At 38.8% G+C, this 23,808-nt stretch overlaps 3 protein-coding genes across 11 annotated transcripts; 2 read left to right on the forward strand and 1 right to left on the reverse strand.

Moving 5' to 3' along the window:
• The first annotated feature begins 201 nt into the window (after positions 1–201).
• LOC137723309 (putative amino-acid acetyltransferase NAGS2, chloroplastic) lies at positions 202–5,318 on the forward strand. The gene is made up of 10 exons (XM_088685065.1): positions 202–767; positions 1,057–1,144; positions 1,670–1,878; positions 1,994–2,145; positions 2,266–2,680; positions 2,817–2,914; positions 3,622–3,733; positions 3,852–4,011; positions 4,571–4,643; positions 4,944–5,318. Exons 1-10 carry the CDS (start codon positions 405–407, stop codon positions 5,092–5,094), a joined length of 1,821 nt encoding a protein of 606 aa, XP_088541191.1. The 5' UTR covers positions 202–404; the 3' UTR covers positions 5,095–5,318.
• Positions 5,319–5,734: 416 nt separating this feature from the next.
• Positions 5,735–11,108, reverse strand: LOC137737986 (NADH dehydrogenase [ubiquinone] iron-sulfur protein 4, mitochondrial). Of its 2 annotated transcripts, none has more exons than XM_068477582.2 (5): positions 10,858–11,108; positions 10,465–10,553; positions 9,718–9,847; positions 6,751–6,780; positions 5,735–6,033 (listed from the first exon to the last, which is right to left on the reverse strand). In XM_068477582.2, exons 1-5 carry the CDS (start codon positions 11,014–11,016, stop codon positions 5,968–5,970), a joined length of 474 nt encoding a protein of 157 aa, XP_068333683.1. In that variant the 5' UTR covers positions 11,017–11,108; the 3' UTR covers positions 5,735–5,967. The 2 variants fall into 2 exon arrangements, with proteins under 2 accessions (XP_068333683.1, XP_068333692.1); XM_068477591.2 differs by having other exon boundaries at positions 5,735–6,027; positions 10,858–11,106.
• An 8,018-nt stretch (positions 11,109–19,126) lies between these two features.
• LOC137741957 (telomere repeat-binding factor 1) lies at positions 19,127–23,654 on the forward strand. Of its 8 annotated transcripts, none has more exons than XM_068481684.2 (8): positions 19,144–19,388; positions 19,533–19,587; positions 20,167–20,349; positions 20,447–20,670; positions 21,333–21,417; positions 21,696–21,779; positions 22,431–22,773; positions 23,253–23,654. In XM_068481684.2, exons 3-8 carry the CDS (start codon positions 20,200–20,202, stop codon positions 23,279–23,281), a joined length of 915 nt encoding a protein of 304 aa, XP_068337785.2. In that variant the 5' UTR covers positions 19,144–19,388; positions 19,533–19,587; positions 20,167–20,199; the 3' UTR covers positions 23,282–23,654. The 8 variants fall into 8 exon arrangements, with proteins under 8 accessions (XP_068337769.2, XP_068337785.2, XP_068337791.2 ...); XM_068481690.2 differs by having other exon boundaries at positions 23,431–23,654; XM_088686345.1 differs by having other exon boundaries at positions 19,200–19,388; positions 19,533–19,569; positions 23,431–23,654.
• The last annotated feature ends 154 nt before the right edge of the window (positions 23,655–23,808 follow it).

Raw genomic sequence — 23,808 nt, forward strand, 5'->3', positions numbered from 1 at the left:
AAGTCTTTAGGGGTGAAGTTGCTCTAACTAAAATGAATTATTATTGACATCCCAAAATTCTTATTTTGCACTTCAAACTTTCTATATTTAAAAAGAAAAGTACACTTACAAATAGTGTAGAATGAAATTTTTTAAATATCAATAACAGTTTCTTGACCAAAAACCAAATTTATATATAATTTATACAATTATAATTCAAGAATATTTGTGACACCTCGAATTTTATTAGTGTGAAATTTAAGCCCAAATAAAATACGGCCAACCAACGGGCGAAAATTGTGAAGTGGTGCATGGTAGTAAACCAAAACTTCGGTGTGGGCAGTTTCGACCGCGGCTACCGGAGTTCACTCCAGCATTCATTTTTCGATTAGGTCACTCTGTGTGCATTTCTTTCCAACCCTTCAATGGCCGCGACGTACACCTCTTTAGGAACCCACAGACGACTCGCCGCCGTAACCTCCCAGCTAACCTCGCTTCGCCGCTTTTCTCTCACCGTTACTGAAAAACCATTGCGGCTGCCTCTGGCGAATAGAGGGAGGCGGAAGGGCAGGGCGGGAATTTCCCTCAAGTGCAGTAATGCGTATGGCCCAGTGATGGACGAGAGCGAGAGCGATTGTGAGAACTACAATTGCATGGAGGACGAGCAGTTCGTGCTGTGGTTCCGGGAGGCTTGGCCGTATTTATGGGCCCACCGCGGCAGTACCTTCGTTGTGATTATATCGGGTGAAATTGTGTCCAATAGCACTTACTTGGAATCAATTCTCAAGGCAGGTACTCTGCCTTCTAATTTTCTGAACTGTTTGGTTGCTGAGAAATTTTTATATTTGGTCTGTTTGGCTGCTGAGAAAATGAAACAAACAATGTCGTCAGCGGAAGGAAAGATTTTTATTCATTAATGTCATCAGCGGAAGGAAAGATCATATTTTTATTCATTTTCTCTGTTTGTTAGAGCGCTGTGCAGCATTTTAATTTAAGCAAAGTTCTTTTTAATTTATTTTTCTTTGTATTATACTATATTTATTAGTATATATATTTATACATTTGGGTTTTATGCAGGATATAGCACTTCTTCATCACCTGGGGATCAGGTTTGTTCTTGTTCCAGGACCCCATGTGCAAATTGATGAACTTTTGGCACGAAGAGGTGAGTGTTTTATTGTATGTTCTTGTTATTGTAAATTTCAAATGGATGGGGCTTGTTTGGAATTCGCTCATGGGAGGGTTTTCTGACAGCCAAAAGTCCTGATTGCGTTTGGCAGAAAAACTTAAAAGTGCTTCGGGCTCATAAAAGCACTTTCTGGAGAAGCACTTGCTAGATGCTTCTTCGAGAAGTACTTCTAAGTGTTTTTCCAGGTAGGATTTGGATTTTTAGTAGACATTTCAACGTGGTTAAAGCAGGTCTAGAAGAAGCACTTAGGAGTACAAGTGCTTTTTAGAGAAGCAATCTCAAACGGAGCCTAAGCATGATATCATGGAGTTGAGCACAAATGTGTTTTATTAGTGTTATTGATTTTCATATTGCATATATATATTTTTTTTGTGGGCATGGATGATTTAGTTTAGTTAGATTGTTAATCCTTTATGTTCTTGAAGTTGTTGGTTTGTTTAAACCATTTGAAGTGCTATAAGGTTGACACTAAGCAGGTATATGTTAGTTGTTACTTTTCAGGAAAGGAGCCAAAGTTTGTTGGTCAGTACAGGGTAACTGACTCAGATTCCCTAGATGCTGCAAAGCAAGCGGCTGGGGCGATATCTAAGACGATAGAGGCAAAGCTTTCTCCAGGACCCTCCATGTGCAATATTCGTCGACACGGTGACAACAGTCGTTTGCATGAGGTTGGTGTCAGCGTAGAGAGTGGTAACTTTCTTGCAGCCAAGGTAAGAATCTTACTCTTTCAAAAGTGACATTAAACATTAGGTTGTTTTCTTGATTTGTGATTTTTTTTGGTTGGTACCGAATTCCGTAAAGTACTGCTGCTATTTCGTTTTTCAGAGACGAGGAGTCGTTGCTGGTGTTGATTATGGGGCAACAGGTGAAATCAAGAAAGTTGATGTTTCTCGCATGCGCAAGAGGCTTGATGATGATTGTATTGTGATATTGAGCAACCTGGGTTATTCCAGCTCTGGAGAAATTTTAAATTGCAAGTATGCTAGCATAGTTTCTGTTTCGGTAGTGATTATCTATTTTGTTGATAATTATATGCTGCCAACTCCTTTTGCATATATAGTACCTAAGCTGATTATTTATGCTTTTATATATTTCAGCACTTATGAAGTTGCAACAGCTTGTGCCTTGGCTATCGAAGCAGATAAACTTATCTGCATAATAGATGGTCCAATTCTTGACGAGAGTAGACGCCTTATTCGCTTCTTAACTCTTGAAGAAGCAGACATGTTGATTCGTAGGCGGGCTCGGCAAAGTGAGACAGCTGCTAGCTATGTGAAAGCTGTCGATGAAGAAAATCTGTCTGGTTTTGGATATGATGATCATAATGCTACTCACCAGAATGGGAGGGCTTTTAAGCAAAATCATACTGCAAGGTTTCACAACGGTGTTGGTTTTGAAAATGGGAATGGATTGTGGACTGGTGAACAAGGTTTCGCTATTGGAGGTCATGAGCGGCTAAGTCGATTAAATGGTTACCTTTCAGAATTGGCTGCTGCGGCCTTTGTTTGCAGGGTAAGCTCATAACAGTCCTTTTTGCCCCCTGGTTTACAAACTTCGTTAAATATTTGTCTGCATAGTTTAAAGTCCCAGCTTCTTTATATGTTGAGTCTGAAGAACCCAGCCAATGGTAGTTTCTGTTTATTGCCAGGGAGGTGTTCAAAGAGTACATCTGTTAGATGGCACTAAAGGGGGCATGTTATTGTTGGAATTGTTTAAAAGAGATGGATTGGGGACAATGGTGGCTAGGTATGCTATTTTTGCAGTAAATGTATCCGTATTTTTGTGTACTTTGACGATTTTCTGATGTCAGATTCTAATAAACTTTAATGTGATGATAAGCTATGCTGATGGTCCTAATTGCCAGTCTTTTTGTTGTTGATGTGATTATCTGCTATTTATATTTTCCTGGTTTATGTTTGTTTCCTCTTTTATTGCTTACTAGCCTGGTCAGCATTTTAGTGGAAATCCAAGCAGCAATTCTTCAAGTCACATTACATCTATAAATTCATCGATAGAATATTAGAATTGCACGAGTTCGTAGAGGTTGTTTCGGTCTCGTTGCGCTTGGATTGTGCATAAAATAAGCTCTTATGGTTCCTGGTTGTTTTGGGCTCCTATGGTTCATGGTTGTTTTGGTCTTATATTTGTATTTTCTAATCACTAGTTCAAAAAACATTCCAAAAAAGTCGTCCTGCACTCCTCCCGAATAGAGAAAAGGAGGGAGGACTGTGACATGACGTTTTTGGAGTGCTAATAACAATTCTCAATATTTTTCTGCCAATGAATTCTCATCATTGCCGGCTAATCATGCTGAGATTGGATACTGTTGAAGTCTAACTTCAAGAGCTTCCTTACATTAATTATGAAAACGGAGAGCAAATAATTGTACCTAACATATGCATAAGTTTTCCTCTATCTACCCACTCACACGTGCATTAAATGTTCGACCTTAGTGACCTGTATGAAGGAACCCGGATGGCTAGGGCATCCGATTTCTATGCAATAAGACAAATTATACAACCTTTAGAAGCAGCCAGCACATTGGTTCCAAGAAGCGATGAACAGGTTTGTGTTCCCGGTCCTTCTTAATTTTTGTTTTTCAGAACCTTCTATTTTTTACTCGTGATTATTAATTAAAACTGATCTGAAATTGTTTTATTTTAAACTGAATTTTTACCAATAGCTACGTGAAGAATTGGATTGCTTCATTGTGGTGGAAAGAGAAGGCCAAATCATTGCATGTGCTGCTCTTTTCCCTTTCCCAGAGGAGAAATGTGCAGAGGTTGCTGCTGTTGCAGTTTCTCCTGATTGCCGCGGTCAAGGGCAGGGTGATAAATTACTTGGTAATATACTATATAAACTTGAATAAGCATCCATATATCTTTGCTCTTGTTGCTTTCCTCATTTCTTTCTGTACTTTCAGTGGTCGTTACTGAGCTTATTTTCAACATGAACTGTCGAAAAATATGCCAAATTCTACATGAACCTCTTAACCAGGAATGAGTGGTCAAATCACATTATAGCCGAAAGTATGCATTTGTTCCTCGCAGCATGTCAATTGATTTTACTCTACAGAAAGAAATGCTTTTACGAGGCCCGATCAAATGAAAGGTGGATTTTATATTTAAATGGATACAGATAGGGAAGAAACATGAGTAACAGGTCACATCATATTTCTGGGCTAAGTTACATAGATTTGGACCACATCTTGTTTTTTCCTCTTCTTTTTCTACCGAACATCTTGAATTCATTTAACCCAAGATGCTTTGAACTGAAATTTGGGATCCAATTAAAAACAAAGGGGACAATTTGATATAATATATGTTGTATATCTATAAACTTTATTATCGTTACAGTTAGATAGTCCGTACTTTTAAGAATTTTGATTTTTAATATCTGCAGACTACATTGAGAAGAAGGCATCCTCTCTTGGATTAGAAAAGCTGTTCGTGCTCACAACACGCACTGCAGACTGGTTAGTTCCCACTACTTGAACTACATGTATGCTTGTGGAGGTTTCACTAGTTAATGGAGTAATGTTGATTAAGTTTGGTTTGGAGCTGAAGATGAAAAGGAACACCGTAATCTAGTTGAGGTTTTTCGTTGTGGAATCGGTCCAATTTGTTGTAGTCGCGTGAGGGTTGGATATGCCTATTCCACATATTTCTTGGTGCTTCGGAGGAGTGATTTGTCCGCAACATGTTTTATTTTTTTATAAGCAGAGAAAGGTTCAATGATCTGTCTTGAAGAATGACACCCGTTGTCTATAACACAGGTTTGTGAGGCGTGGTTTTTCACAATGTTCAATTGAATCAATACCAGAGAGGCGGCGGACAAAGATCATTCTGTCCCGTAAATCCAAATATTATACGAAGCACTTGTTACCAGACACTAGCGGAATTACTGTTAACAGGGTGTTCACATGAGGTTGAAAATGCTGGCGGCAAATCCTCTCCCCACCAGGTTTAGCTGCTGAATCATGGTCGATACAACTTCAACAATTTCAATCTGGTTCCGGGATTATCTGAGGCGAAAATTTGTCATTGTGTTTGAGTTATGAGACGATCTTTTTGTCACACTGATGGAATAACGAATTTTCTTAATAAATGAATGGTGAAATTGATTTTATATGATAAATCGATATTTGGAAGTGCTTGCCTGAACTAGAAGCCTATAAAATTTTTGATTTAAAACAAGGTTTGATATGATTCATTAGCTATCGATGAAATTTCAAACCGCGATTCATAAATGGTCATAATGACCATCGAATGTGGGCAACTGACTCTAGCACAACCTTTAATTACCATCGAATGTAGGCGGCTGTCTGTAACACAACTTTTGATTTTATACTGTTTTCGAAACAGATAGTCAAGACAACTCGTAATTTCAAAACCCCGAGGTACTTAGCGTAACAGTTACCATTCAACCAACAAAGAGATTTGGGGGAAAGAAGAACAAAGGGATTGAGATTTATGCAAAGGAGGGAAACAGAGAGGAGAGGGCGAAGAAAACAATTCACACTGCACCGAATTGTAAGCAAAAAATATAACAAAATACGACACGGAATACAATAACGGTAAAAATACAATCAACCATAGAGGGAATACAAATGCAGTGTCATTTATGTCAAAGAAATAGGGGGAGATACTTCACAGCATGAATCCCGTTTATTATTGTAGTCGGTGTTTCATTTGGGTCAAGTAACACGTTCAATGAAATACAACCAAGGAAACTGCAAAGCATTGATGCACAACCTCCCTCCTGAGATAGAACCCAGAAACAAAACCATTGAAACAAAATCAACTCTCCTCAGTTTTCGGTAGGCCTTTAAACTTGAAGTTGTCTGCATATGCCTTCACCTGAAACTAGAGCTCAGTTAGAGAGAAAAAAACACCAAACTTCATACAAATAACCATTTGATGTCCAAACATTCCGAGAATGCAAAAAGAAGAAAGGATCCCTAATTGCCGAAAAGAAAAGATACAAAGGAAGCTGGTCACCAACTTAAGAAAATTTATATCTCAAGGACACGCAATTCCTCATTACTCCTGTTCTTTAACGAATTCAAGAAAAAGTGCCAAATTATACTACTAAACTTCCAATGGACTACGTCCAACAGTTTTGTCAATGCCATCACAACACATTATCTACTCTTCCACACACCCAGCTTGCATAAAGCAGTTTGATCTGTTTTGAGAAGGTAATCATGGCATGAATTGGCAATACCAAAAAGAGAGAGAACTGTGTAACTTCAATGAAGTACTTGGTTCAGGAAATTATCACCTAGGTAGCTCAAAATTAATAGATTGAAACTATAATATTTACACAAGTCCTTAAGAGTAAGTCTGAGCTTTATTAACAGAGAAGGAAGAAACCAAATGCTGTGTTCAGGAAAATTGAGGATGCATTTATATTCTAATTCCCAAACAAAACCACCGTCTTAATCTCAAATGACAACAGTCTGCTGTATGCACCCTACCCCTAAAACCCAAAATATATTCACAAAAAATCAAAAGATAAAGAAACTGTTATCGTATGAGAATGGAAATAGCTTCAGAAAATATGAAGAAAGAATCACATACCCTCAATAATGGTGTTTGCCGCCTTTTAACCTGCAGATAAGTTCAAGAACTCTTGTTAATTGGTCAAAGGGAAGTTATTTTAAGTTTTTAAGGTACACTAACAGTTATAGGGCTACTAGTCTTTCCACCTGTTTGTACCATACATGACCAATCCCGAAACTACCGAACACCAGTGAACATCATACCTTCAAGGACTCACTAAGGGGTTCATGCTAAGGCACCCCTGCACAAGAGTTTCCCTCCAACCAGGAGGCCAATCACAGCGCGACACATGTCAACGTTAAAATAAAGCTCATAGAGTCCCACATCGATCGCGGACAAAAGCTAAAAGGAGACCATTCTCCTACAATTAATCTGTAATGTCATTATTGTACTTAAACTAGTCATTAGAACTCAATGATGATAATTATGCTTAAACTTGTGGATTTGTGTAAACCCTTCAATGTTGATGAGAACTCCTCTACTCCGTGGACGTAGCCAGACTTAGGATGAACCACATACATCTTGTGTTTACTTCCCTATCTCTATCTATTTACATATTATCCTCACCAGGTGACCAGAGCAACCGAGCGAAGGTCACAAACTTGACACTTTACATTGTTCCAAAGTCTTCACCAATTTTGTGCATCAACATTTGGTGCCGTCTGTGGGAATCGACACAAAAGCCATGTCAGTTCTCTCTTATTTTTTTCATCCCACCACCGTGAAACCCTCACAACCTCCCTCACTCCACCGTGAATCGGCAAAAAACCCGAGAACCCAAAACCTCTCCTTTCCTTCGTGTTCAATGCCTCCATTTCTCAAAACCAATGCCTAACCTCCAACCCAAACCATCTCAGCACCAGGAGACCCTCATTTCTGCAAACCCAAAGAGCCGCCACCATGGTCGCTCCATCAAAATCAAAACCGGGTCTCACTCCCTCTCAAAAATTCCATCATTTCTCGAATCCTAGAGAGAGTTCAACGAATCCGAGCCCAAATCCCTCAGAATCAAACTAAAAGGGATCTGAAGTGGAGGCCATGGTCAGAAGAATGATGGAAATGACGGCAGCTGCTCAAACTCAGGCTGCAACGCACAACTGTGACCTCCACAACGCACAGCTCGTGAGGAATTGCCGCCACCAACAAAAACTGGAGACTTGGACTATCAGATTCTCACTCAACCTGAGTGGTGCCGGTGCTGAGAAGCTGACCATGAGCAGGCCTTGTACCATGGCTGCCATCTCCATTGTTTGGGGAAAATCCATCGGAGAAGATAAGGACTCCATCTTCTCCAAATAATTACTGTTTATTTAATATTTTATTATTATTATTTTGTGATATATATTGTGTGTGTCCCAATTGTCATTATATTAAGATTGCATGCTACAATAGTCACATATGCTCAGAGCGCTTTCCATCATATTTCACTAGTGACCTACATATTTAGGCAATTGCTTATGCAATATTTATTCATTGCCTAGTGATATTGTGATGCCCTTAACAATGTCACACATGAAACAACTCATTTACCACACAACTTACATAGTATGACATTATGCTTTTGCCAAATTCTGTGATCGATTTATTCATTATGCACTCATGCTTAAACTGTCATTTATTGTCAGGATCCGTTGATCAACATTGTTACTGATTAAAGAAACTTGCCAACCACTACTGATGAACTTATAGATCGATGAGCCACATGTTTATGGGGACAAAGATTTAGTTTGAAAGGTGGTCTCATGTTTGACCAGACACCTGCTTGCTCGGAAGCTCGCTCATTTGGACACCTATGTGATCGGACACCCACAAGCTTGGACACCCAATCGTTCGGGCACTTACGAGATTGGACACCCACAAACTTGGATACCCTTGAGCTCCGACCTCGACTCATAGACCTAACTTATGGACCCAACTCAAAGTCCCTACGTATGACCCCGACTCAAAGACCCGACTTGTGGACCCAATCCGTGCACCTGACCCATAGACCCAATATGCAAACACGAACAAGCGGACCCAAGTCATGTCAAGAGTTAACTCACAATGAGCGCAAGCTGAAGTCGAGTGCATACTCGCAATGAGAAACGCCACGAGCCGCCTCGCAATGAGTACCGCTTCCAACCGAGCAACCACCTCGCCGCGAGCATTGCCTCTAGCCAAGCAACGTGTGCTACCTCTAGCTGAGTATTGCTTTACGTTGAGCACCGCTTCATGTCAAGTACTAGTTTCGGACGACATCTGGTCATTTCGGCTCGCACATGGATTGGATTTGAAGTCTCCAGCCAAAAGATTCTCTTGATTGAAGACTTAAGGGACTCCTGTTGTACCATACATTGGGCCTTAGTAGTTGGGCCTCATGACATAGCCCATGATGTATGTAGGAGGTGAAGGAAACCCTTATTCTATAAAAGGGATCCTTCACTCTCACTTGAAGGGGAGAAAAGGTGAAAAAAGAAGAGCAAAGAGAGAAAACCCTGGCCTCTATAGTCTCCATGTACATTGTAACACATATTTTACATAGTGAAACCATATCGACACCAGTGTGGACGTAGCCCCAACTTGGGGTGAACCACAATATATTTTTATGTTCTTGTGCGTTTGTGTGATTCACTGTCGGATTTACGTTGATCCAAGATCGACCCGATCTTGGGCATCAACACCACCAAAACGAGATATGCAAGTAAAAAAACGTTTAGAGATGTAAGATGATATCTGCAATTCACTGGATATATGCCTAGTTCTTTCTCCACCTTTTGGGGAATGAATACATGCCTAGATTGAAAACACACAAGATGAACTTAAGCTCAATAAAGGCCAACCCTATAATGGTCAGTTTCTGTTTGTGTTTTACTAGAAACATCTAGGACATAAAGCGGGAACACTGCATAAATTCAAGCAAATGCTAGGAAGAACTATAAAGTATCTTTAAGTCAAAACATATGAAAATATATTTTTAGCAGCACGAAGAAAACGAACAAAACATACCACATAATCCCAACCATGTCTCTCTGCAAAGGACCTTGCAGCGTCTTCACTGTCAAAACCCAGTGTCGAATCACCGACATGTGCGTATGGGTCCCCAGTGGAAGTCCAGCCCATCAATGGATTCTCCCACCTATAAACATATCACGGAGATGAGCTATTAATCATCCAATTATGCTAACAAAATAATCATTCAATAATTATGAGAGAACAAAAATAAGTTTATTTCACAGCTCGACTGAGAGATGACATGAAATATCCCAATCAAAATCCAAGAAAGGCACCATCTAGCAAAAGCAACACGGTTTTCAGGTTTTATTGTCATTCTAATTACAGTGGACTGCTCAGAAAAGGTTAAAAAATAGACAGTGTTATCAATGAAGAGATTCACTATTAGTCCAAGAATTGTTAGCTGGTTATTATATTTATTTCTTACTTTCACAAAATAAGTAGTTTGGTTTGATATCAAACTCGACAAGAGTAGCTCAAGTGTTCAGAAGGCTTAAGCAAAAATTTAACACGAGATCAAAAGCATAAGTATCACTTCAAACGCAACATTCACATTGTTCAACAGAAAATCTCAGTGCACAACATTACACTTAGTAGAAACTAAACAGTATAAAACCTATCTACCCACCATGAAGCACATCAGAAGATTTTCACAACCCCAAAAACTAGGATAACCAAAGAAAATCCAAAAATCTATAACCAAATCGCCGAACAACAACAATGGGAACCAAAAAACCATACTTCTGTGTTGACACAAAGTTGATCTTCCACTTCCCAAGTTTCCCTGATCCTTGCTGAGACGCAGTTCTTGCAGGTGAGTATATTATAACCTGTCATATACGCTCATAAATCAATAAAATTCCCAATCACAATCAATTTAAAATAAAATAAAAAATAAATAAATTGATATTAGCTATGTATAGCTTGTAACTTTCATTAAAAAAAAATGAAAACTTCAAGCCTCGAAATTACTATTTTCCTACAGATACAACGAATTCGACATATGCCAAGTGCCCTAATTCGATCGATAAACCAAAAACTGGATTTGGGTTATGTGAATGCATTGGAGAAATTAAGTCAAAATTACAAAAGATTCCGAATTGAGTTTCAGAAAGAAAACGAAAGGGTTCGTACCCTCCGGCGGAGATGTTCATCGGGAATGCCAGCGACCTTTCCGATCTCACCGGGCATGTACTCGACCAGAGCGTCCGCCGAGAACGGCCTGGACCCTGAGGCAACAGAGGCTCGGAGAAGACGAGCGTGGTTTGACATGCGCTGCAGAGAGCTCGCCATTGCCGGTTCACGAATCAACGGAAGAACCAAAACTCGCGCGCGCCTTGTGAAATGTAAAACTTGCAGCCGGAGCAGTGAAGACCGAAAGTAATATTCAGTGTCGTCGTTTTAACTATTTTGACAAAAATTGCTGTTTCACTCCTCTAGTTTGAAAGTATATACAAATTGCCCATAACGTTATTGAATTCGTTCTATTTAAACTACAAAGTCTAATAAGAGCATCTCAAGTGACTCTTTTAACTGTAGCTCTTCAAATACAATGAATGATCTTGAATTCTTTTTATATTTATAGATTTTTGTAGACAGAAACGAAGTCTTCAATTTAATAACTTGGTTTGTGACGTGGAATAAGCGACGGAAATAATCGAAGAGCAATTAGAAAATTATATAATCTGCAACAAACAAGACTTTGTTGAAAACATTCCTAGTTTAAGTATGATTGTGTAAATTCTAGATTAGATTTTTTTCTAATTATCATATCCTATTCTATCTTGTATTCCTTGGGAAAAAAAGAATATCTTCTCTCCTTTTATTACTATAAATAAAGGCATAATGTAGGAAGGATAACAACACACACATTCCCCTACAATTCTACAAACACATCTCTCTCTCTTCTTCTTGCCGCCAGCCACCCTAAACCTGTCAGATAAAATAGACCACAACATATTATCAGCACACTTCTACCGTTGCGCCTAGGAATATGACATTGAAGAATTTTTCTGCATCAAACCAGTTTATCCATATCATCACGCAATCAGGTTCTTTCAAAACAACGGTTTTTGTCTTGATATATTTGCAGCCCTGATAGCATGAACATTCACCATGATGCATGACCCAACTTTACGTTTTACGAATTTTAGATTCTACATAAATTGTGTGTGCCTCGTAATCATAATTGTTGAATTATGTGAATTTGACATTGGTTATGAATTGAATCAAATATATGTACATGCATTAACTTATTTGAATTGCATATGGATCAAATTGAATTATATATGAATTGAATTGAATTGAAAAAAAGAGCAAATTTTTTTTAAATCAGGAAACAAACCTGGTGCCACTAGGGTCTTTTTTTTTTTTTTTTTTAAACCCACGACCTTGCCCAGGCCTGTAGCTTGTGGGCTGAGCTACGCCACGCCGCAAGCCGAAGACATGGGCTCCTCTGCTGGACACCCGAGCCACTGGGCTTGGCCCCCCTCCTAAAATCCTGCTCCAACCTAGGCTGAGCCGCGCCACGCCGCAAGCTGAAGACATGGGCTCCTCTGCTGGACACCCGAGCCACTAGGTTTGGCCCCCTTCCTAGAATCCTGCTCTAACTCGTTGAGTTTTGGAGCTTCCCCAGCGCGAAAAAAAAAAACGTTTTTGGGCTCGCCTAAAGCGGCCCGCGAAAGAAAAAAAAAAGAATTTTTTTTGGGGTCTGCCTACTGCAGCCCATTCCTCTATCCATTCTCCCTGTGGGCCTGCAGCCCCACTCAAGACACCCTAGCCCAATTTAGGACCTAGGTCACACGGCACCATGTTATTAAGCCACCCCGTAGGCTTATTTTTTCTATTGGGCCCCGAGCTTTATTTGCCTAATTATTTTAGGCCCAATGGGTTTTATGTTTTTTCACCCACACTTTAATTTGGCCCGAAGTCCAAATAATTAAAATTCAATTATAATTGTAAACCTAAATTTTATATTTTTGCATATTTGTTTGCATATATATTTGTGTTTGCCTGTAGGAATATACGAAGCTGAAGTTCATAATTATTTTGAAATCTAAAGTTTCTTATAAACATGCCTCTTTTGAAAACCTAAAGTTTTTCATTTAAACACATCACCCATGAAAACCCGAAGCTTTTTCATGCAAAATTAAACCAAATCATGTCCATTAGAACCTGTATGTTCTACTCCTACATGAATGGATTGATTTTTCTCCATTACACTAACCATATCTTGTACATCTATTTTGTGATAGGAACATGTTGAATTTGAACAAACTCGACTTTACCGCTTTGGAGGTCTCTGGAAGGAACTACCTCAAGTGGGTCCAAGATGTGAAGTTCTACCTCATTGCAAAGAACTTGCGTCCTGCTATTGAATAAGCAACGGACAAGCCTGTTGGCAAAGTTGAATATCTTGCTGAAGAGGATCCACGTGCATTATGGGTCGCTTTGGCTGATCGTTTTGATCACCAAAATGACATATTCTTGCCTAAAGCAAGACATGACTGGCAGCACTTGCGCTTCCAAGACTTTAAGTTTGTGAATGAATATAATTCTGAAGTTTGTCAAATCCGATCACCTCTCAAGTTTTGCAATGAAACTTTGACTGAAGAGGATCTCCTGGAGAAGACATATTTGACCTTCTCTGCTTCTAATATTGTCATGCAGCAACAATATAGAGCTTAGAAGTTCATTAAGTTCTCGGATTTGATCTCTGTTTTACTTCTCACTGAAAAGCAGAACCAGCTGTTGATGAAGAATCATCAAGCTCGACCTACTGGGGTGACTGTTGTGCCTGAAGCATATTATAGCACCAACCAACACCCAAAACGTCAAAAGAGGCATGGTAAGGGTGGCCAGAAGCCATCCCACCAAGGTCAATAGAGTCAAGGCCCGTATAAGGGAAGAAACAAAGCCCAGAAGCGCCCAAACCTCGCTCCCAAGGCCCCGAACTTCAAGAATAAGGACAAAGCACCTTAAACCATAGATGTGGACTTGTGTTATCGTTGTGGTTCAAAAGGCCATTGGTCCCATGTTTGCTAAGCTCCTAAGAAGGTTATAGATAAATATCATTCTCGTTGTAAGAAGTTTGAATCAAACTTCATGCAAGTGGACGAACCGGAGACTACAAAGATGGAGGTTTCTGATTTTCATGAGGATACCACTCCTATGGAAGATTAGAACCTTAGACATAGACTTATTTTTAGTTGAAATAAGACAAATGGGGCTGAATTCCACCTAGTGGCCAAACCCCTCCTTTGTTTTTGGTTGATTTTTGAACAATTTTCCTTTATGTTTGGATTATTAGTTGGTGATTTGTTTTGGATATTAAGTTTTTAATCCTTGGATAAATGAAATTATATTGAATTGATATTTGTTTTCAAAAAAATTATGCATGTGAGCAATTCAAATTAATTTTTCATTCTAGGTATGATTAGTGGGAAAGTTAGTTGTCTGGTAGATAGTGCAACCATGCACACCGTTTTGCGTGAACGTATCTATTTCACTAACTTCATACCTAAGAATGCACCGCTGACAACCCTCTCAGGCCCATCCAACCTGATAGAAGGATATGGTAAGGCATGTATAATGTTGTCCAATGGTACAATCTTGACCATTTCTGAGGCACTCTATTCTCTACGTTTTGGAAGAACGTTGTTAAGCTTCAAGGACATTAAAGATAACAATTACTATGCTGAAACCCACGTAGAAAACGAAGTTGAATTTCTGTGCATAACTTCTTACGAATATGGCCAAAAGCGTACTCTAGAGAAGATGGAGCGTACCCCGAGTGATTTATATACTACGACCATACGCCCCATAGAATGCCACTATGTGGTTGGCCCTACTATTGGGACCGCGCACGAAATTACACTTTGGTATGATCGTTTGGGACATCCTTGATGAATAGTGATGCGTCATATCCTTAAATCTTCACACGGGCATCCACTAACCCGAAGTTTATGTTCGATCCAAGGAATCGCATGTCAAACATGTTCGATGGGAAAGCGTATTACTAAGCCTTCTTATGACAAGATTCATTCAAATCCTCCCATTTTTCTACAACAGATTCAAGGGGACATTTGTGGACCGATTCACCCTCCTTACGAACCATTTAGATACTTTATGGTTTTGGTTGATGCTTCTACACGTTGGTCACATGTGTGCTTGTTGTCCACAAGTAACACTGCATTCTCCAAATTGTTGGCTCAGGTTATTAAGCTCAGGGCTCACCACCCTGATTATTCGATCAAATCTATTCAATTGGATAATGCTGGATAATTCACATCTAAAACTTTTGATAATTATTGCATGTCAGTTGGGGTTGAAGTTGAACATCATGTACCTCATGTTCACACCCAGAACGCCCTGGCAGAGGCTTTCATTAAGCACTTACAAATGATTGCTCGATCATTAGTCATACGTACCAAGCTCCCAATCGCTGCTTGGGGCTATGCAATATTGCACGCATCAAAGTTGGTCCACCTGAGGCCTGTTACGACACAACAGTTGGTTACCGGATACGAACCCGACATATGGCATCTGCATGTATTTGGTTGTGCAGTATATGTGCCGATCTCACCGCATTTATGTACAAAAATGGGGCCTCAGCGAAGGATGATAATTTATGTTGGATATGATTCTCCTTCGATTATTCATTACTTAGAACCTTTGATAGGCGATCTGTTTACCAATCGTTTTGCGGATTGTCACTTCTATGAGACAATTTTCTCGTCGTTAGGGGGAGATAAGAACGTCATCGTTCCTGAAGAGCGATGCGAATTATCATGGACGACTCCCACTTTGTCTCATTTAAATCCCCCCATCGTTCAGTCTGAACTTGAAGTGCAGCGCATATTAGATCTTCAGAGCATAGCTCAGAGCATGCCAGATGCTTTCACCGATCTAGCACGAATGACAAGATCACATATTCCAGCTGCGAACATGCCTACAAAGATGGATGTACCAAATGTACGACGAATTGCCCTCCTAGAAGCCCGGGACTCCAATCTTGGTGATCCATGTACATTAGTGACTAACCAATCATTTACCCCTACATAAAAGCAGGGCAGACCCCTTGGTTCAAAGGATTCACACATCTGGAAGAGGAAAACCATGGCACAAGGTCTCGAAGAGCCTACCGTGAATTCGATTATCGTTTACTCATTCTACTCAACTCATGAGGAAATTCTAGATTATGGAAGCGTCCTTGAAAAGACGAATTCTCCTCTAGAGAATCGTGAGATTTCAATCTATTATGCTAGCTTAGATGATGTGTGGCATAGAAATGAGATCATTGTTAACGATGCATTAACATTTGCAGTAGCTGCTGAGATCATGTTGAGCGATGACATTGAACCGCGTTCCGTTGATGAATGTCGATGTAGAACTGATTGGTCAAACTGGAAATAAACAATCCAAGTCAAACTCGATTCACTTGCGAAACATAATATGTTTGGACCTGTAGCTCCTACTCCTTCTAATGTGAAGTTCGTTGGCTACAAGTGGGTTTTCGTTTAGAAGCGTAATGAGAAGAACGAAATTGTGCGTTACAAAGCTCATCTTGTTGCACAAGGCTTCTCACAACACCCCATGATTGACTATGACGAAACTTATTCACCCATTATGGATGTGATTACTTTTCATTACCTTGTCAGTTTGGTAGTTTCCGAAAAACTGGATATGCAACTTATGGATATAGTAACCGCGTATCATTATGGGGTTCTTGATACGGAAATTTACATGAAAGTTCCCTAAAGACTTACATTGACTGGTTCAAATTTTTTCCAAACCCTGGAACACGCTCTCAATTCGGTTGAGGTGTTCACTTTACAGTTTGAAACAATCCAAAAAAATAGAAACAATCCGGAATAATGTGGTATCATCGTTTGAGTGAGTATTTGACTAGTCAAGGATATGTGAACAACGAACTATGCCCTTGTGTGTTCATTAAGAAATCACATTCCGGATTTACGATTGTTGCAGTATATGTCGATGACATGAATCTTATCAGAACTCCTAAAGAGCTTGCGAGAACTGCCGCACACCTGAAGTCGGAATTTGAGATGAAAGATCTAAGTAAGACTCGATACTATCTTGGTCTCGAGATAGAGCATTGTTCGGATGGAATCCTAGTACATCAATCGAACTACACCTAGAAGGTGTTGCACCGCTTTAATGAGGATAAAGCGAAGCCTTCGAGTACTCCTATGGTCGTTCGTTCGCTAAATGCAAAACAAGATCCCTTCCGTCCGAAGGAGGATGATGAAGAGATTTTGGAGCTTGAAGTTCTTTATCTAAGTGCGATAGGCGCTTTATTGTACTTAGCTTAATGCACTAGACCTAACATCTCCTTCGTTGTTAATCTTTTGCCAAGATACAGTAATGCACCAACACACATACATTGTACGAACGTGAAAGACATTTTTCGATACCTTAAGGGTACTACAAATTTAGGCTTGTTCTATCCCTACGAATCCTCGAACGGTGCCACACCCTATGCTACTCGAGTCGATTCTCGCCTTGTTGGTTATGCCGACGTAAGATACTTATCTGATCCACACAAGGCGCGCTCTTAAACGGGTTATGTCTTTACCATTTGTGGCACCACAATCTCTTGGAGGTCAAGTAAACAAACCTTAGTTGCCACTTCGTCTAACCATGCTGAAATTCTCACCTTACATAAAGCAACTCGGGAATGCTTTTGGTTGAGAGCAGTAGTGGGCCATATTTGAAGCTCCTGCGATCTTTATCCACGTTGATGTCTCGACTACGATCTTTGAAGACAACACAGCTTGCATCGAACAACTCAAGAAGGGTCACATTAAAGGAGACAACACCAAGCACATTGCCTAAAAGTTTTTCTTTTCACATCAACAACAAGAGTATCAGAAGATTGAAGTCACGCAAATCCGTTCACAAGACAATCTGGCCGACCTCTTCACAAATCATTGCCGAAGACGACGTTTCAGAAGCTTTTTCATGGAATTGGTATGCGTAAACTTTCTTGAGTTGTAACTTTGCTATTTCTCTTTGGAATTATGTTAAACTCAGGGGAAATATCCTGTAGATACTTGCTTGATCTTAATGTACTATTTTTCCCTACAATTATAAGCATTTTTCCCACTGGGTTTTTTTCTACCTAACTAGGTTTTAACGAGGCACCCATATTGGGCTAATCATATCCCTGATGATGTCATCTAGACATTTCTTTTGACTTTGCATCTCTCACGCACTTTTCCTTAGACTATGGATTTTGTCCCTACTCGGGTTTTTGCCATAGCCTTAGGGTTTTTTAGTGAGAAATACTACTTATGCAAGTTCCTACCTTATTGAGAATAAGTGTTGTTCCATAGAATCAGTGTTGATGAGTCTACTTCATCAACTTCTGCATGATGCTAAATCTACCTTGAGTATATACACACTCAAGGGGGAGTGTTGTAAACATTCCTAGTTTAAGTATGATTGTGTAAATCCTAGATTATATTTGATTCTAGTTATCATTTCCTATTGTATCTTGTATTCCTTGGGGAAGAAGGAATATCTTCTCTCATTCTATTACTATAAATAAAGGCACAATATAGGAGGGATAACAACACACACATTCTCCTACAATTCTACAAACACATCTCTTTCTCTCTTCTCCTTGCCGTCGGCCACCCTAAACTTGTCAGATAAAATAGACCACAACAGACTTATTATTATTATTTTCCTAATATATGAGTATTTTTGGCCAAACTCCATTATTTACTAGCCCAAAATGGCATCTTAGGGTTTTAGATATTTTCTATTGTTATTTCTTTAATTTCTTTTTTATTTGTACTCCTAGAAAAACGAGAGCCAAGAGGCAGTATACGTGGGTGCTAAGTTTGTAACTTTTCATATTATCAAATTAATAAATTTTAAGGTCTTTTTGTTTCTTGGTGAATTCCAAATTGGTAATGGATTCAAACTTAGGTTAATTCATACAATTTCACTATTACTATCGCATTAGTTTGTGGATTCTTTCGCTGCAATGTTGTTTATACATCTAACCCGCCGTCTTTCTTCCATTCTTCTTTATTTCTCATTTCTACATATTTTTTCTCATATTTAAGCACCAAAAAAAAAAAAAAAAAAAAAAAAAAAAAACACCAATAGACTGTAATTTTTGTAGGAATACAGAAGTTTTGTTCAAATAAAAAATTTTCAAAAGCAAGTCCTCTTCGTTAACTTCCAAGACTTTGTAAAGGTAATCCAAAAAACAAAAAAGTTAATCGAAAAACAAAAGGAGAGAATAAAAGAAAAGAAAAAACACGGAAAAACTATAGGGGTGGAAGTGTAAAAGTGTCCAAAGGAGGGGGTTCTAACACAATTTTCAGAAACCGAAGATCCCAATAGGCATTTGGCATTAACCATTTGAGGGTCCCATCTCCCACTGGCCCGTCTGTGACTCTGTCCATCTCTCAAAAGGAAAGGCCGAGCGGCACAAAAACAAATCCAATGGAAGAATTTCAATCTCAACAAATTCAACAAACACTCGAACACCAATAGTCCATAAAAATTAATCCGAAACATTTCATATAAATTTCGTAAAACTCTCAAATTCTTCAAATTTCGGATTATCCAATCGATCTCTCAGCTGCCCACATTTTCGTCAGCTTCTCAGTGATTTCTCTGATCCGGTAATCCTTTGCTTCCCACCTCTCGCTTTTTTCTGTTCATTTTTTTGCCGGCGAATTGCCGGAATTTCAATTTTTAAAAACCTCGTTCTTATTTTATTGAGATAATTATGCGAATTAGATTCTTGGGTTTTTTTGTGTGTGCAGGAATTGCCGACATGCATTGCCATTTGATTCAATTGATGTAAATTTTCTTAGTTGGGTGAGCGAGTTGGAATTCAAACTCTTGTAAAAGTTCAGAAATTGAGTGGGATTTTGACAGAAATAAGAGAAAAAATGATAAATTATTAAGCTTTTAATTTTTTTTTTAATTTTTTAAGCTTTTAATTGAAATTTAAATTAAACCCAACTGGAAGACTTTTTAGACAGTTAATTGTAATTAGAGGCCAGAATTTCTTGGCACTATCTGAGTTAAACCCCGTTTCTAAATCAAGGCAATGCATCTGTTTTCTTTTTTGTGTTTGTTACTACACTTTTAACTTGAATTCGAGGTCCCGAGTTCAATATCCCCTCTCCCAATATCGTTTGTATAAAAAATAAAAAAAAATGAATCAGTGATGCTTTTTAAGTAATGGAGTGTATAATTTAGTGGACGAGTTAAATTCAAGGTAATCTACAAAGAGGCTTTAAGTTTCACATTTGGTATTTTTGCTATTCAGAATTATAGTAATCTATGGTAGTTTGTTGGTCTTGTAAGTTCCTATATGGTGGTTGACGCTTTTTATTACTCAGAATTCGATAATCTATGAAGTTCTGAGAAGTGCAGAATTTGATTTGGCAGATTTCGTTCTGGGAGGGTTCTGGATTTCAGTTAATGGGTGCTCCTAAGCAGAAGTGGACCGCCGAAGAAGAAGCAGCCCTTAAAGCCGGAGTACTTAAACACGGGGCAGGAAAATGGCGCACAATACTTACAGATCCAGAATTCAATACTATCTTATATCTGCGTTCAAATGTTGACCTCAAGGTATCCATTTTTCAAACTTTAGCTTCATGGGAAAAAAAAAAGATGAAGTATAACCTCTGGACATCATATCTGATTTCGTAGTTGTTTCCTTGGATAGGACAAGTGGAGAAATATAAATGTGACCGCAATATGGGGTTCTAGACAGAAGGCTAAGCTTGCACTTAAAAGGAACTTACCAACTCCTAAACACGACAACAACCCTTTGGCTGTGAGCACTGTAATCCAAAGTCATGAAGAAGTTGTTGACGCTAAGCCTCTTGCCATTTCTGGTGGAAAGCCGCAGACTATTGAATCAAAAGATTCAAAACAACCAATTGCCAGGTTAGATCCTCACCGCTTACTTGGATATTGACAGTACTTTCATTCTCTGTCAAGAACTGGATCTGAAAAATCTCAATCTAATGGGTTAACGGTCAAATAACTGGGTAGCACTAAGGATCAACAGTACCTGTTATTTTCTCCCTCATCTCATTATCTTATTTCCATAAAATCTCGTACTCATGAATATTGTCATCGCAAAGCAGATGGCATGTAAATGTTATTGACAGTCTGCACAAATGAATTTTATCACTGCATCTATAATATTGTGTCTTTAGGGGTCCTGTGATGGTTATGAACAGTTGTGTGCAATTTATAATTACCTTTTTACTCATTCCTTTTTCCGTTCATGTTTAGTCTCTATACACTGACTTTGCATTTCCTGACCAGTTGAATAGGAATTCTGTATGTAAGCATAGCTGTAAAGGTCACTTTAACTGAAGACTCTTGATATGGTTGGTATATGACGATGGTTACGTTTACTAATTTGCGAGGCAGTTTTATGAGATCCTCCTACATTTACAAAAATATTTCCTGAGAAGACTTCATTTCTCATCCTTACTTTAAAATGGCAAAAGAAAACATTGTATGCATGCCATTCTATCATATTTTTGTTGACGTGGTTATTGACTAGCTCTATGGAAACTCCTTTGGTTGGTTTTAAGGTTGGATCACCTTATATTAGAGGCTATTACAAATTTAAAGGAGCCAGGGGGATCTGACAGAGCTGCAATTGCTATGCACATAGAGGTATATATATTGTGGGTCTTTCATTCATAGTTTTGGAAACCTGCCTCATACAAAAATTTCAGAAATCCTTCAGGTTTAAGTAATAAATACTTGACAAGTCAAACTAAAGTACGTATTTCTGCTGTTTTTGGACGCAAATGAGGAGAAAAGAGAGTGCATGCTTTCCTCGTATTTTCTGTTTATGTATCATTTCACTGCAATCTCAAGTTTCCTCAATCTCATCTACTAATACTTGATCTATTAGAGGAATTTTGACGTTCTCAATTTTCATTTTGTAGGAGCAATATTGGGCACCACCAAAACTTAAAAAGTTGCTGTCATCAAAATTAAAGAATATGACAGCCACTGGAAAGCTGATTAAGGTAATTAAGCTCTCAATTTTGGTATTTTAGAGCACAATTATTGTAGTATGTGTGCACTAATATCTCATTTATCTGATTGATGTAAGAAGAAACCTTGGCCTGTAAGCCTGAAAAGGTTTTCAATGCCAATATATACTTACTGAAGCTTTTGTAGTATGTGATGCATGGGTCTTTAGTGATGATGATTTAGACTCGAGCACGAATCCTCTCCAACCAGGGGAGTTTGATGAGTAACATCTACAAGGCTCTCCAAGAGTACTTGGGCTCTTTATCCAATTAGGCTTGAGTTATAGTTTATTTGGGAATCAGCCATTTAACTTTTTGTCATTTTTCCCTTTATGTTTTATGTAGCCCTAATAGGATTATGATTGATTAAGTCTTAGTTGGAATAGGATTAATTAGGCAAGTCTTGGTAGTTAGTAAACAAGGATAAGGAATGGTAGTTGAGGTAGGACGGGATTTGGGAAGTAGGGTTTAGTTGATATGACTCATAACCATGGATTTGTTTGATTAGGACTTAAATATTGGTATGGATAATAAGCTACTTCCCATTGGAGAAGAAGTTTGTAATATGGAACATACATTCTTAATAACAAAACAAATATTATGTGATTATATCTCAGGAATTTTGTTTTATGGTCTGTGTTGCAGGTCAAGCATAGATACAGAATTCCATTAAGTTCAGCTACTTCTGAAAAAAGAAGAAGCTCTTCAGCGTTGCTTTTGGAAGGAAAGCAGAAGGATTCATCGAGAAAAGATAAGAGTGACGTCAACATCCTTACTAAATCCCAAGTAGATGCAGATTTAACCAAGATGAGAAGCATGACTGCACAAGAGGCTGCTGCTGCTGCTGCACAGGCGGTAGCAGAGGCAGAGGCTGCCATTGCAGCAGCTGAGGAAGCAGCAAGGGAGGCAGAGGCGGCAGAAGCTGAAGCAGAAGCAGCACAAGTTTTTGCCAAAGCAGCAATGAAAGCATTGAAATGTAGAAAAATTGGTAAAGTTCTCTTAAGCAATTTCGCATCATAAGTTGACCTTTAACATAAAATGTTTGTAGACTGAGAAATTCCCTTGTAGGATACTACTTTGCATCGTTTTAACTTTTGAATTTTGAGAGCTTGGCCAGTATTTGGATAAATGCCATCCCTACTGAAGGGTCGCAGTTTCTCTATTTACTAGCCCTGCTGATGTTACTACCGCCTGAATTCTTGTCAAGTTACTGAAAGGTCGCAGTTTTATCCACTAGCTCGTGAAGCTGAATAGTTTTCCTTCACTATAATAGTATTAATGTGTAGTGATTTGCAAATATGAGTTTTTTTATGGCTAAAATAAATGATTCATGATTTCTCGCTCTGAGGTTATATATATCATGCAAAGGATTCATGTATGAAGATTTGTTTTGGTAAAACTAATCTAGCACTCCTATCCAGGCCTTTTATGTATTTCTTTGCAATTTTTTTATTTTTTATTTTGCAGACCTTGACATGAAACTCACACATGGGTAACTCATTCTTGAGCAAGAAACATGCGCGTGGGATGATGATACGCTGGGGCAGCGATGTCTTCATGTGTCTGTAGTGTAAATAGGTTGGGATTGTATATTTGGAACGTGGGAGCTTCGTTTCTGAACTTTCTTTCTTCTGTCTTTTTACAGGTATCATTTTGTAAGGAGCTTATAGGTTTTCTGATTCTGAGAGTTAAACGATGAGTAAACACTAGCTAAGGGAAGAGTTTTTTCATGCCAAGGTAGATAAATGATGCCGCATTTGCAGTTGCTGTTGTATAAGTGCATGGGAAAATTACGATTCTTAGAAAATGCGATATGTTAATTGAAATGTGAGATGTTTGTCTCTCTGAAGGGATCTGGTTCAAAGGAAAGTCTAAACTTACTTCTGTCCTTGTTGAAAGGGGAAGAGTATCCCATCCCTTTTCCTTCTTTCCTTCCAGCCACTGTTGTATAAGTGCATCTGAAACATATTGCTCCGTCCTAAGACCTAACATATCGCATTTGCAGTTGTCGCTGTTTTTTAAG

The sequence above is a fragment of the Pyrus communis genome, chromosome 15, assembly GCF_041283825.1.
Source record: "Pyrus communis isolate YQ-2024b chromosome 15, ASM4128382v1, whole genome shotgun sequence".
NCBI lineage: Eukaryota > Viridiplantae > Streptophyta > Magnoliopsida > Rosales > Rosaceae > Pyrus > Pyrus communis.